Here is a 14,399-nt window from a genome sequence, read left to right on the forward strand (position 1 = left end):
GCGTTTAAAGGGAAAGCCCTCAGTTCTAGGCTATTGTTATTAATGATTCTAATCATCCCATCTCTGCTGAAGACAAAGCCTGTGAGCTTTGCTTACTTAGGAGGCCCACCCAGACCTCTGCCAGCCAGGCGCCCAGGCACTGGGCCTAGGATGCCCACCTGGGAGGTGCACCCAGACCTCTGCCTGGCGCCCAGGCACTGGGCCTTGGGATGGAGCTGACAGTTCAGCTGAACTGTCTTCTATAACGGGAAGAACAAAAGACATTTCCCTGCCCCTCCCGACCACCTGCCGTGAGGCAGGGTTGCAGGCCTCAGTTTCCAAAAAGAGTGGGAGAAGTTTTAAAGAGAGAAAACGTCTTTTTGCTGTTGCTTTTTGTTTTTGGGCCGTTCCCTCTGTTACATATTCCATGCTCTCAATTCCCGGCTTCAGTTCCCCGCTTCTGCTTCTGTATCTATGGGAGGAGGGGCGACTACTCTGTTACAATATTAACAATGAATGGCAAAAACGAAAAGCCAAATTGTGTTTAGAATATTCTGTTTTAGAAGTCATGGGAGTGTATAATACACTTTCAGAGGTTTCTGTTAAAATGATTTAATGGTGATTTAATGTTTAACTCTTCTGTGCATTGTTTTGTCTCCCTGGCTAGACTGTCAACTTTTCAGTGGAGTCAAGTGTGCCTGGTGCTTCTTAGTGTGCTTTCATATTGTTTGTTGCAGCTGTACCTCCATAGACGTTCAGCCAACAGGCATTGAGTCTAGTTGCCGTATGTTCACTTTTAGGCAAAAGAGATGCAAGGTGAGCACAGGGAATGAGGATAGGCGGTCTGTGCATGTCTTAAAACACTGGACTTTGGGATGAAAGTAGGAGTAAGAGAGAAAAAGACATATGTACCAGGTCTCTAGAAACCATTTTTATGCCTTCTTCCCCTTTTTATTTTCTTTCTAAAATGAATAATATGGGAACTAGAGACTGACTCTGGGCCAAGATTACTCTCAAATGATTTTCCCTTCCCCTATCTGCTGAGTCCACTCTGGGCATTCCCCTAACCGTTGGCTCATTAAAAGCCACAACACCCTCTAGCACAGAAAGAAAATGATGCACATCCCATTTCCCAACAATCTCTTCCCTGCTTATTCTCTGAAGGCCTTTCCTAGGTATTAGTGACACTAACCAAGTCAAGAAGGGGGTAGAAAAAGTTATCAGCACTCAGCTTTTTATATAGCAGACTATGTATCTTGTCAATTATTAACAATTCCTTTTTAAACATTAAGTGTTGTGTTGGGATACTGGCATCCTCATGTTCTCATAAAAGCACTGTGACAGTGCTCTTTTGTATTTGATTAGTGTTTTATTGTCGTCTTTGTAGTAACACAGTTAAGAAAGATATAAGGGTATGAATAGGCAGTGGGAGTATGAGCCCCTGTCTTTTTTGGCACAGCAGGCATTTGTCCTCTAATGTAAAACATCTGGAGGGGGACTGATCTAGATTAGAGGTTTCTGTGGATGTGATTAAGTTTAGGGTGTGGTGTGCATTAATGTGCCCCTAGTGTCTTAGAAGATTTTACCTACCTATGAAGTTCTGTTAGATGGGATCCTGCCATTCCAGTACAGAACTGCATTTTATTGTAGAAGCAGTATTATTCATGCTTAGGTGTAGCTGCAGGGGTACTCTTTGGTATCACATTTTGGATAGCATTGTGGATTTAAGTTAGCTTTTGTAAGCTGCTAAGAATCTTACTGTATCTATGGGAAAATGCATTGTAAGTTTAATACTTAAAAATAAACGTTTGGAACATGACCAATTTAAGGTTTGGAGACTGTGTGGTTTTACTAGAGGAGAAAGTAATTTAAATATCTTGCTTATGCCTTCTTGTTTGTTATCTTCAGGCTCCAGATCAATTGATTTTTAGTGATGGTCTCTGTTGATGTGGGATTAGATTCAGAACTTTCAACTTTCTTTGACTTCAGTGAGAAACATAACCCAGGATGAAGCCCTTGAAGATCACAGAATCCTCTGACGGTGGGAAGGGTTGTTGAAACTGACTTGTCTCCACCCTTTAGCAGTTCCAGAGCCAGATTCCTGAGACATCTATATCCTTGAAATGATACTTTTATTTTTCCTCTTAGATTCCATCAGTCCTAATATAAAACTAGCAGGCTCATTTTAACCTACTTTTGTCTGTAGAGGTTAACTGTGTCCCAGACAGTAGAGCATGTTTCCTAGTGCCAGAATGGGAGGCCATGCCAGCTCAAAATGCCTGTGTCTCCTCAAAATCAGGACTTCTGATCAAAATGAGCCTCTTAAATCCATTTAGCCAGCATTTATGAAGTACCACTTCATAAGCACAATGCGCAGTACTGAGGACCCAGAGAAGAATGTGACAGGACCTGCTCGCAAGGATTGTAGTTGAGCAGAAAAGACAGACAAGTACACTGAATTAAGTACCTCAGTAGACACCTGTACTAGGCATCACAGTGTCACTGAGAAGAGGGTAACTCAACCTGTAGAGGTCCTTAGCCTTTCTTGGGTTTAATTGGCCCGAGCTTTGGGTATTCAGCAAATCCTGGAAGAATATTTCTGATTTTTACAGAACTTGTTTACCAGCATCAGCATGAAGTATGGTAGAAGGTATTGAGGGTTAGTATTAGCAAATCTCAGCAGAGTCAGCAGCACTACAAGCTCTTGTTCTGATTTGGAGGAGTGCTTTCTTTCGAACAGGAAGTCCCAGTAGGTTAGACAGTCTTTTAGTTCTCCTCTGATACCTTCCAGTCTTATTTTCCCCTTTCTGTGCAATTTTTACAGTGAAGCTGCTGTGGCCATTGTTGGCCATAGAACCTCTGATTTGAGCACTTCAAGAGAGTCACATCTTCCAGGAGTCCCAAAGTTGCACTTAAGCACCAGTCTTTCTATTTCATCTAGTAGTACACTGTATTACAGAAAAACTTCATAGGTACAAAATTCTAGGTCCCTGTCCTGATTAGGACATTCATGTTACCTCTAGGGAATGACATGGGGGAAGTCTCGAACAGTTAACTTATTGACAGAAAATAATAGGTGGGCTCAACTGGAAGCCCACGGATGCAGTTACAGAAGCAGGTGCCTTCAGGGGAGGAAGGATGATGTGACAGCTTCCTAGAAAAGAAAAATAAAGGGACACAGATGTCCAAAGGTATAGGGAGGAGAGCACAGAGACTCGTTAGCAGGCTAAATTGTCTTTAGAGAAATTGACATTTTGATTTTAGTAATCATTCCTTGACTGTTTTGCGGGGTTTTAAGAGAAAATTTTAAATAGGACAGAGCTAAAAACACCAGCTTTCACTCACTAAAGTGTGGCCATAAATTTATATATCTTGATCTTGGAAAATAACACTTTCTACCCCACATTTTACCTTTTAAAATTTCAGATTTATCACCCAAAGTATTTCTCCATTGCCTTCCCCTTATATCAAGATACCCTGTTGGCTTATTGCGTTATCTTAATCTTTACATCAGATGAAACTCTTCCTGGTTGTCATTATTTCTAGGTTAAGTTACCATTGGATTTGCAAAGAGCTAAGAAGTCAGTAGCACTTTTTTACTCTGTTAACAAATACTTCTGAATTAATTTTGCTAGTCATTATTTTCGATGGTGGTTGAGTTAGCAGAAAACTGAATTATTATTGATAATTCATATTTTTTCAGTGCACACTGCATTAGGCTGGGTTTAGGGCTCTTGCGGGCCTTTGCCTCTTTGCTTTCTTCTATTCCTGTCATTCTGAATGCCATCTATATGACTCAGATCCCAGGTTTCCTTCCCCCGCCCCCTTTGTTGGTTTGTCACTGTAACTCTCAGTGTTCTCTCAGGTGTTTACCTAGGTCTCTGCTGCCATCCTCAAGACCAGCCATCAGTCACCTCCTGTTGTTTGTGCTCTCACTGTGTCTCCACTTCTTTAGGCCTTCAGTTCAGCATTGGTTCTGGGCTGTATGCTGCTCACACCCTTGCCTGGCAGCCTCCAACTTTCCCAAGTCCCTATCTCCGCTCAACGAAACTTTACCCGTCTTTCACAGTCTGCTTCATACTCAGTGGGAGAGGTCTGAACTGGCTTGCAAGATTACAGAGCTGAAGATGCTGACTTTCACTCACTAAAGTGTGGCCAAAAATTTGTGTGTCTTGATCTTGGAAAACATCAGTTTCCACCCCTCATTTTACCTTCTAAGATTTGAGATTTATTACCCAAAGAATTTCTCTGGTGTCTTCCCCTTGTATCAAGACAGGCTGTTGGCTTACGGGCAGCTGTTTGCTCATCCTTTGTTCACTTACACCACTTGGGCATTATGCTTTACCAAGGTCGCTTATAATGTCGCCAGATCTGCTTATGCCATATTCAGTAGACTGGTACTGTAATTATGTAATTTAATTAAATAATAGGTAAACCATGAGTAAGAGAATCATTCTATGAAAACTATGGAGAATGCTTTGGAAGGGCAAGTTACTTAAAAAAGGAAATGAAGTTGAATTAGGTTTGGGCAAGATAACTATAGGACACTGGAGGTGAAAGGATCCTAAAAATCTAGGATTCTGTACTTCCTGCTTCACAAGAGTCTGAGTTCTCCCTCTTTACAGAAACTAGAAATTGTAGATGATGCATTCTAGGTGAGTTTTCTGCACTAATGGTACAGAACTCTAATCAGAAAAGACCTTTTTGACCCTAATCAAAAGTTTGATGGCTCTCAAAGTTTTTTTATAGCAAATGATGGTAGGCTTGGACATTGAGGGGAGAAGTCACAATAAAAGTCATACTTACCATATCTTTATTACTTGAGTTGTCAGTTTCATGAGATGTCCGTGGGCTGGATGTGGTTGGTGGCAGGTGCCCGTAGTCTCAGCTACTTGGGAGGCTGAAGCAGGAGGATCACTTGAGTCTAGTGGGCCATGATGACACCACTGCATTCTAGCCTGGGTAACAGAGTGAGACCCTGTCTCGAAACAAACAAAAGAACAAATGCTATCCATGAGCTCTCAGTTATTGAGGGTGAGGAAATCTGTGTTCTTATTCTATTAATACTTCTCTCTTCTTCCCTCTTCTCTCCCTAATTTTTGCTAGCTACAAGGCATATAGCATTGACGTTCTGTTGTCTCCCTAATCCCATTTTAGCGTTTAGTCCTACAGTTAAGTAGCTTCAGTGCTCATGGCCAGTCTTTTGTAGATATCCTTATGGTTGACACAACTGTTTCCTTTTGTAGATATCCTTAATAAAGACGCAGGGGGACCAGGTATGGTAGCTCACTCCTATAATCCTAGCACTTTAGGAGGCAGAGGCGGGAGGATTACTTGAGGCCAGGAATTTGAGACCAGCCTGAGCAAAAACGCAACCCTGTCTCTACAGAAAAATAGAAAAATTAGCCAAATGTGGTGGTGTGCACCTGCTCAGGAGGCTAAGGGAGGAGGATTGCTTGAGCCCAGGAGGAGTTTGTAGTTGCAGTGAGCTATGATGACGCCACTGTACTCTAGCCTGGCAGAGTGGGACCTCTCAAAAAAAAGAAAATACTTAGGGGAACAACATTCCCCACACTCTGTTATTCTTGCTTAACCATCAACTGGGTATAAAAATCCCTGAGTCATACTTTCTCTCCCTGAGAATTGTGTAGGTATCGCTTCCTTTTCTGCTAGCATTAAATATTAATGTGGAAAATTTCAAGATTTTTTTCCCTCTTTTAAGTGATTTGATCTTTTTGCGTGATTGCAGAAACCCAGAAACCTTACCTAAAAGGTGTATCTTGGCACTGACTGTTCTGGGTCCATTTTTCCTGGGATTCAATGTGCCCTTTCAGTATATAGATCCCAATCTTCTTATAGTTCAGAAATATCTTGAATTCTATCTTTATGCAATCTTTATGAACAAATCTTTACATATTTTTCCTGTTCATGTTATGGTTTTATTTTATGCATATATCTCCTTTGCTGTGTTTTGTAACTCTATTTTCTCTCTATTCCTTTTAACTTTCTCATTTCATTTACTTTTTTTCAATTCTCTCTTTTTGTTCCTTATTGTGTTTTTAGCAGTGTCTCTTGTCTCTTTTGTTCCTTCCAATTTCACCTTCATTTCTATAACTTTTTTTCTTCCACTTCTTCCCTCAGCTTTGCTACTGTGAATCTTCTCTTCTTGTTATCTCCTTACATCTTACATTTCTCCTTTGAGTTCTTGCTTCATGGAGACAACTGTTCCATTCATTAAGTTTTCTTTTTTTAATTTTATAATATTTTATTGCAATTTTATGTGCTCCATGGCAGCATTTTTCCAGTCTGTGGTCTTAGTCTGCCATTTGGTTTTCCTGTTTCTTTCCTAATTTTTTCTTGTTGTATCTTTATATAGATCCTGTACAGATTTCTTTTTTATACTCATCTTTAAATAGGTGGATTTTTCAGGAACCAGCTATTTGCAGGGTCTTGTTTGGGGCTATGCTCCAGGCTGGCTGCAGTTGTCCCCTTGATTTAGGGTTCTGGGTGAGTTCATGTACCTTTCTCTCTACCCAGCCTATAGAGACAGACATCTGTTAGCATTTCCACAGTGCAAAGGCTGTTTTCTCCACTGCCACAGAGACAAACTCTGTGAGGCAAATATAGCTTGTTTTGTGTGGTTTCTCATTTAGCCCCAACTCCATGTCCAAGGGAGTTCCTGCCTTCCAAAAACAAGGAATTGGTTTGGTACCAGAGGCTATATCCTTTACCTGCAGGAAGTATATTTTTGCAGGTCTTTTTGAGGTCTCCAGCTCCTACTTTACCTCTCTGTAGCATCCTTTCTTCTTTTCCTTCTGTGAAGCAGAAGAATCCTTGCCTGAGCTCCCTTCTTTTGACAGCTTTTCCACCTGTTTGGAGGTTTGGGTTTTTGTTTTTGTTTTTTGAGACAGGGTCTTGCCATGTTGCCCAGGCTGGGCTTGAACTCCTGGACTCAAGAGATCTTCCCACCTCAGCCTCCCCGAGGTTGGAATTTTGGATATCTTCTAGTTTTGTTGGAAATGGAGTTTGCATTTTTTTTTTTCTGCATTTGGTACATTTTTACTAGCATTTGAAAATGCTGACTTCATTATGCAATGTTCAAATCAGAAGTTTTAACTGATTTTTTCTATTAAACAGCTACTGGTCTCCATGACATCATATATTAAGCCTTTTACTATACATTCTCCATAAAGCTTCCACCACCACACTGTTGTCTGTCTTCTAAGTCCCTGAAGTCCAAGTAATATGCTACTCAGATGTACAAAAAGACTTTCATTTATTCAACATGCCTACTTTGCACTGGGCATTGTTCTAGGCCTTGGAGATAAAGCATGGAAGAATTCATACAAGATCTTGACACACTAAAGGCAAGTCTTAAAATGATTCCATATGGACTAGGGATAAGGGATATATAAAGTGGAAGACTCAGTTTGGGATTTTGAGGAAGCATGGTGTAAAGCTGCAGAAGCCGTGGTCCCCAACCCCTGGGCCACAGCCCAGTAACAGTCCATAGCCTGTTAGGAACTGGCCGTGGGCCTGGCATCACCACCTGAGCTCTGCCCCACCCCTCCCACCTGCTACTCCCATCTCACCCCCACCCCTGATGGAAAAATTGTCTTCTATGAAACTGGTCCCTGGTACCAAAAAGGTTGGAGACTGCTGGTCTAAAGGGTAGAACGTGAGCTCTGGAGTCTGACAGACCTAGATTCAGTACTCATTTCTGCTACTAATATGCATGACATTGGGGTAGTTTTATTGATTTCTTCATATATAAAATTGATCCATTTCTTCATATGTAAGAGGATGATTATAGTACCTGCCTCAGATGGATGTTGTAAAATTAAAATGAGTTACCTAAAGTACTTGGTACATATATTTAACAAGATAAAGATTTAAGTTGTAGATATTCAACAAACACTACTTTCCACCCATGAGGAAAGGATAGATTAAACAAAAGGTATAAATACTAAAAGTACGAGTATAGAGGCCTATGTCTTTCCTTTTTTAAAAAAATAGTAGTAAAATATACATAACAAAGTTTACCATCTTCACCATTTTGAAGCTTACAGTTCTGTGGCGTTAAGTACATTCACATTGTTGTGCAACCGTCACCACCATCCATCTCCAGAGTTCGTCATTGTGCAAAATGGAAACTCTGTACACAAAAACACCAATCACCATTCCCCTCTCCCCCTAGCCAGTAGCAGCCACCATTCTACTTTCTGTCTCTATGCATTTGACCACTCTCTGTACCTCATGTAAGTGAAATCGTTTAATAGTACTCATTCTTTTGTGACTGGCTTATTTCATGTGTCATACTGTCTTCAAGGTTCTTCCATATTGTATGTAGCATGTGTCAGAGTTCCCTTCCTTTTTACAGTACATCTCAATTCAGACCAAAAAAAAAAAAATTCCCTTTTTTTTTTTATTTCAAAATATTAAGGGGGTACAACTGTTTTAGGTTACATGGATCACATTTGTAATGCTTGAGTATGGCTATAGGTGTGCCCATCACCCAGATGGTGTTCATTGTACCCATTAGGTAGGTTTTTGCCCCTTCCATCCTCCCCCTCCCCCTACTTGATTACCACTGAGTTTTACTTCCCTCTGTGCACATGTGTGCTCGTCGGTTAGTTCTAATTTAATAGTGAGTGCATGTGGTATTTGTTTTTCTATTCTTGAGATACTTAGGAGAATGGTCTCCAGTTCCATCCAAATTGTTGCAAAAGGCATCCTTTTTTACCCTTCCTTTTTAAAGTTGGATAATATGCCATTGTATTTATATAAGACATTTTGTTTATTCGTTCATCTGTTGATGTGCACTTGGGTGGTTTCTGTCTTTTGGCTATTGTGAACAATGCTGCTGTGAGTGAACATGGGTGTGCAAATCTCTCTTCGAACCCCTGCTTTCAGTTCTTCTGCGCATAGACCAAAGCCAGAAGTGAATTGCTGGGTCATATGGTAATTTTGTTTTTAATTTTTTGAGGAACTGTCATATTATTTTCAGAGGTCTATTTCTTTTCTTTCTTTTTCTTTTCTTTTTTTTTTTTTTTTTTAAGAGACAGCTGTCTTAGACTCCTGGGGCCTCCAGCAATCCTCCCACCTAGACCTCCTGAAATGCTGGGATTAAAGGTGTGAGCCACCATGCCCAGCCCAGATGCCTATTTCTTGATGGTGAAGTATTAACACTAGTATTCTCCAGGGAATAATTTTAAAACCAATCTTGTTTAACATTTTGTAAATTTCCAAATATGAAACTTTTAGCATTAGATCTTATTTTCATATACAGATAATGAATAATTCGTATTGTATAAAATTTAAGAATACCTCATGAGAGTATGTGTGTGTAGACAGGAAAGTGGTTAATAAGGCTCAATGTGGACACATACAAAAGAGTGCACTTGATTTATTGTACTTGCTTCCCAAGATTAGAAGAAATATTTCTAGTTATATCTGTTAATACATTCCCTCCACTTACTGAGGGAAAAATATAAAGAACCGATGTGCCAGAGAACTTCAGATGTCAAAATTGCACGAGTGCACAGACATGCAGACACAATTTTTTTCTTAACTCTTCATCGCCCTACAGAGTAAATTGGTGCTTGACTCTAGACTGTAGACCAATGGTTCTCAACCGGGGTGAGTTTGCCCCCAGGAGATATTTGACAATGTCTGGAGACATTTTTGGTTGCAACTGATGGAGGGGTGCTACTGGCACCTAATGAGTAGAGACCAGGGATGGTGCTGAACATGCTACAATGCACAGGACAGCTCCACAACAGAGAATTATTCAACCCAAAATGTCACTAGTGCCCAGGCTGAGAAGCCCTGCTCCAGACCCAGGTTGCCTTCTCAGCCTTGTCTGTAGCCTGTCTCTTGCATAAATAAAGCTGCCATCCTAGGCAGACCCAGGAGCTCTCCATACCTGTCCCTACACCAGCTGAATTGCTTCTTCCAATGCCTTCCACCTGTCCCTGCTTCTCTGATGTCAGAGCCCAGCTCTGTCTTCCCACTGTCTCTTTGAAGCTCTCTGATTTCTCCAGCCACTGTTCTTTTTTTTCTTTGATCTCCTTTAGGACTGTTTCAGTAACTCGGTACTTAGTTAACAATAGAAGGTGGTACTTTCTATCTTCCCAACTTGACTGTATGCACCTTGAAGGTCATGTTGTTATGATTTGGTTTGAAATATGAAGTGCCACCCCTTATAAACCCCAATGGGCACCTCTGACTTGACCTACCCAGGGCTTTCTGTGACAGCTTTCCTGCCACCATAGGGTACAGTTGTTGAGTTACTTTTGTTCCATCACAGCAGTTGAGGGCATTGATATTCAACTTTGTTTAGAGAACTACTGGCTGGATGGAATCTGAGCCCAAATGTGAGCCTCATGCTTAGAAAAGTGTTTATGCTGAACCTGCTTTCTTATCTAAGCTGTAAGCAATAGGGTGAGGAGGATAGGTGTAAAGGAATGGGCTCTGTCTTGCTCGAATCACTTCCTCCAACGGAGGCAGTGGAGGATCTGCCTTATGGAACCTGGGAGACATTCCATTGCAGCTGCTTGGACAGGGATTATTCCGTCATAGCTGGACCTGCTTAATGTCAGTCAGTGTTGATGATAATGTTAGTAATGAAAACCATCATTACTTATTTAGAGCCCAGTGTGTCCTGGGCACCAGGCTAGGTGCTTTACACACATTGTCTCATCCAGCCCTCGCCACAGTCCTGGAAGGAAGCTGAAGCACTGAAAGGATAATTTGCCCAAGGTCACCCAGCAAGCAAATGGCAGAGCTAGAATGTAAACAAGATCTGTCTGACTTCAAAGCCTATGCTGTCAGCTGCCACCTCACTCTCTTGGGTATAGCTGGTACCTACCTCTGTACAGAGTGTTCTGACCCTTCTTATTTTTGCTTCCCCTTTAGGTGCACTACATCCTCCAAGAGGTGGTGATGGGTGGGATGGTGTTGGAAACAAACATGAATGAAATCGTGGCTCAGATTGAAGCTCAAAATAGGCTGGAGAAATCCGAGGTGAGTAAGCAGCTGTGCTCCACCCTGGCTGGGTAGAGAAGTCCTGGACAGAGGGAGGAATGGGTATGTGTATTGGTTTGTGTTGTTGCAGAACCTCAGGAAAGGCTTTATACTCATCTTCTTTCTGCCTTGAGTCCATCAAAACTGATAGATTTAAAGGTCTGCTCTGAAAATTAAACAGGTAATGAGGTTTAAAATTTCAGACTATCAGGCTAGAAGTGTGAATGTTAAAGCCAGATGCCAGAGGGAGGCAAACAGCTCTGGCTTGGGGGACTATGGCCCATGTTTGTGGTTTGTAATTCCTCCTTTCAAAGCCACACATTCCCTGGAGGGACCCAGAATCCCCTTCTCCAATTCTAGTGGTTTCCTAGTTTCTGTGCTATACGAATCTGGTCTCCCAGCAGCCATTTCTCTTGGTGTCTTTGAGACCTCGGAGTTGCCAGTTTCCTTGTTTCCAGTTGGGCTTATAAAAAGCTACAGTAGAGTTTGGGCTGGGTTTGCAAATAACACGCCCCATTCCACCCCTGCATTAATACAGATGTTCACAGTAAATTCTGTCCTATCCTTTGAGGTCTCTCCATCCCCTTCCTCAGCGTTACCAGGGAGCAGAGGTTACAGACATTCGCTTTTACATGCAGAAATAGCAGAACAAATTAGCTCTTTAATTATCTGAGTGTCTTAAAGAGCTTTTTTGCTTTGTGTAACGGAACTTGATCTTGCGAAACTAGGAATTCTTCTCTCTGTGAGGACTGGCAGTCCTGCTGAAGAAGCTTTTCCAGACCACAGCTATTGTGGCGGCTATAGTTCTTTTAGAACTGCGGCTGGGAAGCTTCCAGGAATAGTAAGTGAGTCAGAGGCAAGGGGTTTGGAAACGAGAAGCAATGGAGACTTGCTGGGTAAGGGTGGAAGTGGAGTTGGTGTCCTGAAAGTGATAATAAGGGAAGAATGATTTTGAGAGCGTCTTTGTCACTTCTCCCTGTCTCTCCGCACTGGAGTGAGCCTGGAGGGCGGGGGCTAGCTGTAGGCATCGTTACTCTTTGTGTTTCGTTACCTTCTGTGTCATGGTGCACCCCACCTCCCATGTGTCCATGCCTCCCAGCTTATTGCCACATGACATTTCCAAAGCCAGCTCTTTTCCATCTCACATTATTAGTTGGCAAGCAGCTGCCCTAGAGCTGTGACATTCCTTTTCCTTTTAAGAATTTCCCTGTGACTTTGCACTCATTAATAAGTCTTCAGTCAAGGAAAGGGTGTTTTTTAAATTTTGTAACCAGAAAAGTTCCCCTGATACTTAATGTGACTTGGATAAACCATATTCTGTTATTTCCGCAAGCATTTATTGAGCACCTACCATATGGCAGGCTCTGCTAGACGCTGCGGCTATAAGACTACGTAAGACACATCCCGCCTTTGATGAGCGTGTAGTCTGGTACGAGTGCAGGCTTCACAGCCCTGGACCAAAGCCCGTCTAACCTAAAGATTGCTTTGTTGGCTATCTTTGAGGAATAAGGAGGAAAAATTAAAACTTCGGTTGTGTGTGCTCAGTTTCCAATTTTTCTAGCCTCCCTCACCTGTTATTTTGTTTGTTTGGTTTTGGTTTTTTAGCATTAAGCAGATGTCACTGAGAATTTGTCTCATCCCCACCTCTCATTTCTTCTCAGGGTGGCCTTTCAGCAGCCCCTGCGCGGGCGGTGTCTGCTGTGAAAAACATCAACCTGCCTGAGATTCCTCGGAACATCAACATTGGTGATCTCAACATCAAAGTCCCCAACCTATCCCAGTTTGTCTGAGGGTGGCGCATTGGGCTGAACTGGAGTCCTTAAAACAAGCAAAGCCAAGCCAGTCTGGAAACAGAACCCATTTTGAGCCTTAGAAGAGTCAAGCCTCAGGACCCTGCACCTTCCTGTCTGGGAAAGAGTGTTTGGCGTGGAATGGGAAGGGCTTCGTGTGGACGCTGCCTGGGTGTGCTCAGTTCTCACACGGGCAGCCGTGCCGCCCTCCACGCACGTGGCTGCTGCAGGTGTGAGGGGCCTGCCGTCCTCGGAGGGAGTCAGCGTGCCCAAGCCACCCGCACCTTTACCTCTCACACACGGCCGCTCCCAGGGATTGGGGACTGTGCTGAGCAGGCCCACTTGCTTCCCAGAACCCCAGCACGAGGACTGAGCACATTCTCTGACTAGAGTCTCCATCCTTAGCACCACGGGCTTCTGAGGTCCTGTAGCATTTACTTGCTGGTGAGGTGTCCTAGTTAGAAAAGGGCCGGCCCTTCAGATTTGGGGATGTGGTGAGTAGCAAGTGAGGGCAGGTTTTATGAGAACCAGAGTCCTCTGCTGGCTCTACTAAGATCGTTATGCCCAGAATCCTTTTGTATAGCCAAGCCTTTTGGTTACCACCTCCTGCAGAATACGTCCCCTTGCTGTCTTAGTCCCAGTTCTGTTCTCATAGGTATTTATGTGCAGGACACAGTCCCAATCATAACCCTGGTGCATGCCCACCACAGTTCCCCGCTAGGGAGAGCACTCCTCACACACACACTTGTCAGAGGGGGCCCTCCTCGCAGAGAAGCCCTGTGTCTGTAGAAGGTTAAGCCGACAACATGTGGAATATCCCAGAATTATGACTCTTCCCATGTTTAAAATACATTCTCCTCACGGGAGCAGAAGGTTCAGTTGCTATGTTATGAATGATGAGTCGTCTCCGTAGGAAACCCACTGCCACCTATACCAGCTTCTGGAGCATGAGAGCCTGAGCTGGGGTCACCCCTCTGCGGCCTGGATACAGGAAGTGTGCTCTCATCTTCTCCCTTCCCTGAACTCTGCTTGTGTTCCCTCAGGTGACATTCTCCCAGAGGTTTGGAGACCTATAAATGTTTACATGTGATAAGAGTCTTTCTTCTGTGGTTAATTTAGAGCTAAACCTGCTCCTACACTGTCTCATAGGCTGGGTCCCAGGTATGGTGTTGAGCTGCCTTGCGATTAGGGAGCTGACTGCACTGTCACATCAAATTTCCCAGCCCGGGTACTTGTCAGGCCTGCTGGCTGGGGACCGGGACTGCTTCCTCAGGCCTCCTGGTGCTGCTGCAGAGCAAGCTGGAGAGGGCGCCCAGCAGGGCCATGTGTCAGGGCCGTGTCGTTTTCCCTTTGTGGACGGTGCTTCCTGTGGTTTGTGCCCATCGCTCCCTGCTGCCTCTTGTCCTCACTCTTTCGGCCTCTGCGAGAACCTCAGAGATGGGTGGTGGTGATCAGAAGGTCGGCCTCTTATGTTGGAAGAGGGAAATGCAGGTGAATAGATCTGTCAAAACCCCTAATAACATTCTTTTAAAGGTTTCTTGATTTTTTTTGGCAGACATTTTTAGCACATTGACATTTTTGTGGAATCAGAAAAAATGGAAGGAA

The 14,399-nt window shown here is 43.1% G+C and overlaps 1 protein-coding gene across 1 annotated transcript in view; it reads left to right on the forward strand.

The window, feature by feature from the left end:
* AP3S2 (adaptor related protein complex 3 subunit sigma 2) overlaps positions 1-13,884 on the forward strand; it is a 46,246-nt gene extending 32,362 nt beyond the window's left edge. Inside the window, exons 5-6 of the mRNA XM_045561707.1 lie at positions 10,897-11,004; positions 12,666-13,884. Of these exons, the coding sequence (XP_045417663.1) occupies positions 10,897-11,004; positions 12,666-12,794 (237 nt within the window). The 3' untranslated portion in view covers positions 12,795-13,884. The remainder of the gene's footprint in view (positions 1-10,896; positions 11,005-12,665) is intronic.
* Positions 13,885-14,399: the final 515 nt, after the last annotated feature.

This window comes from Lemur catta, chromosome 9, assembly GCF_020740605.2.
Source record: "Lemur catta isolate mLemCat1 chromosome 9, mLemCat1.pri, whole genome shotgun sequence".
NCBI classification, from domain to species: domain Eukaryota; kingdom Metazoa; phylum Chordata; class Mammalia; order Primates; family Lemuridae; genus Lemur; species Lemur catta.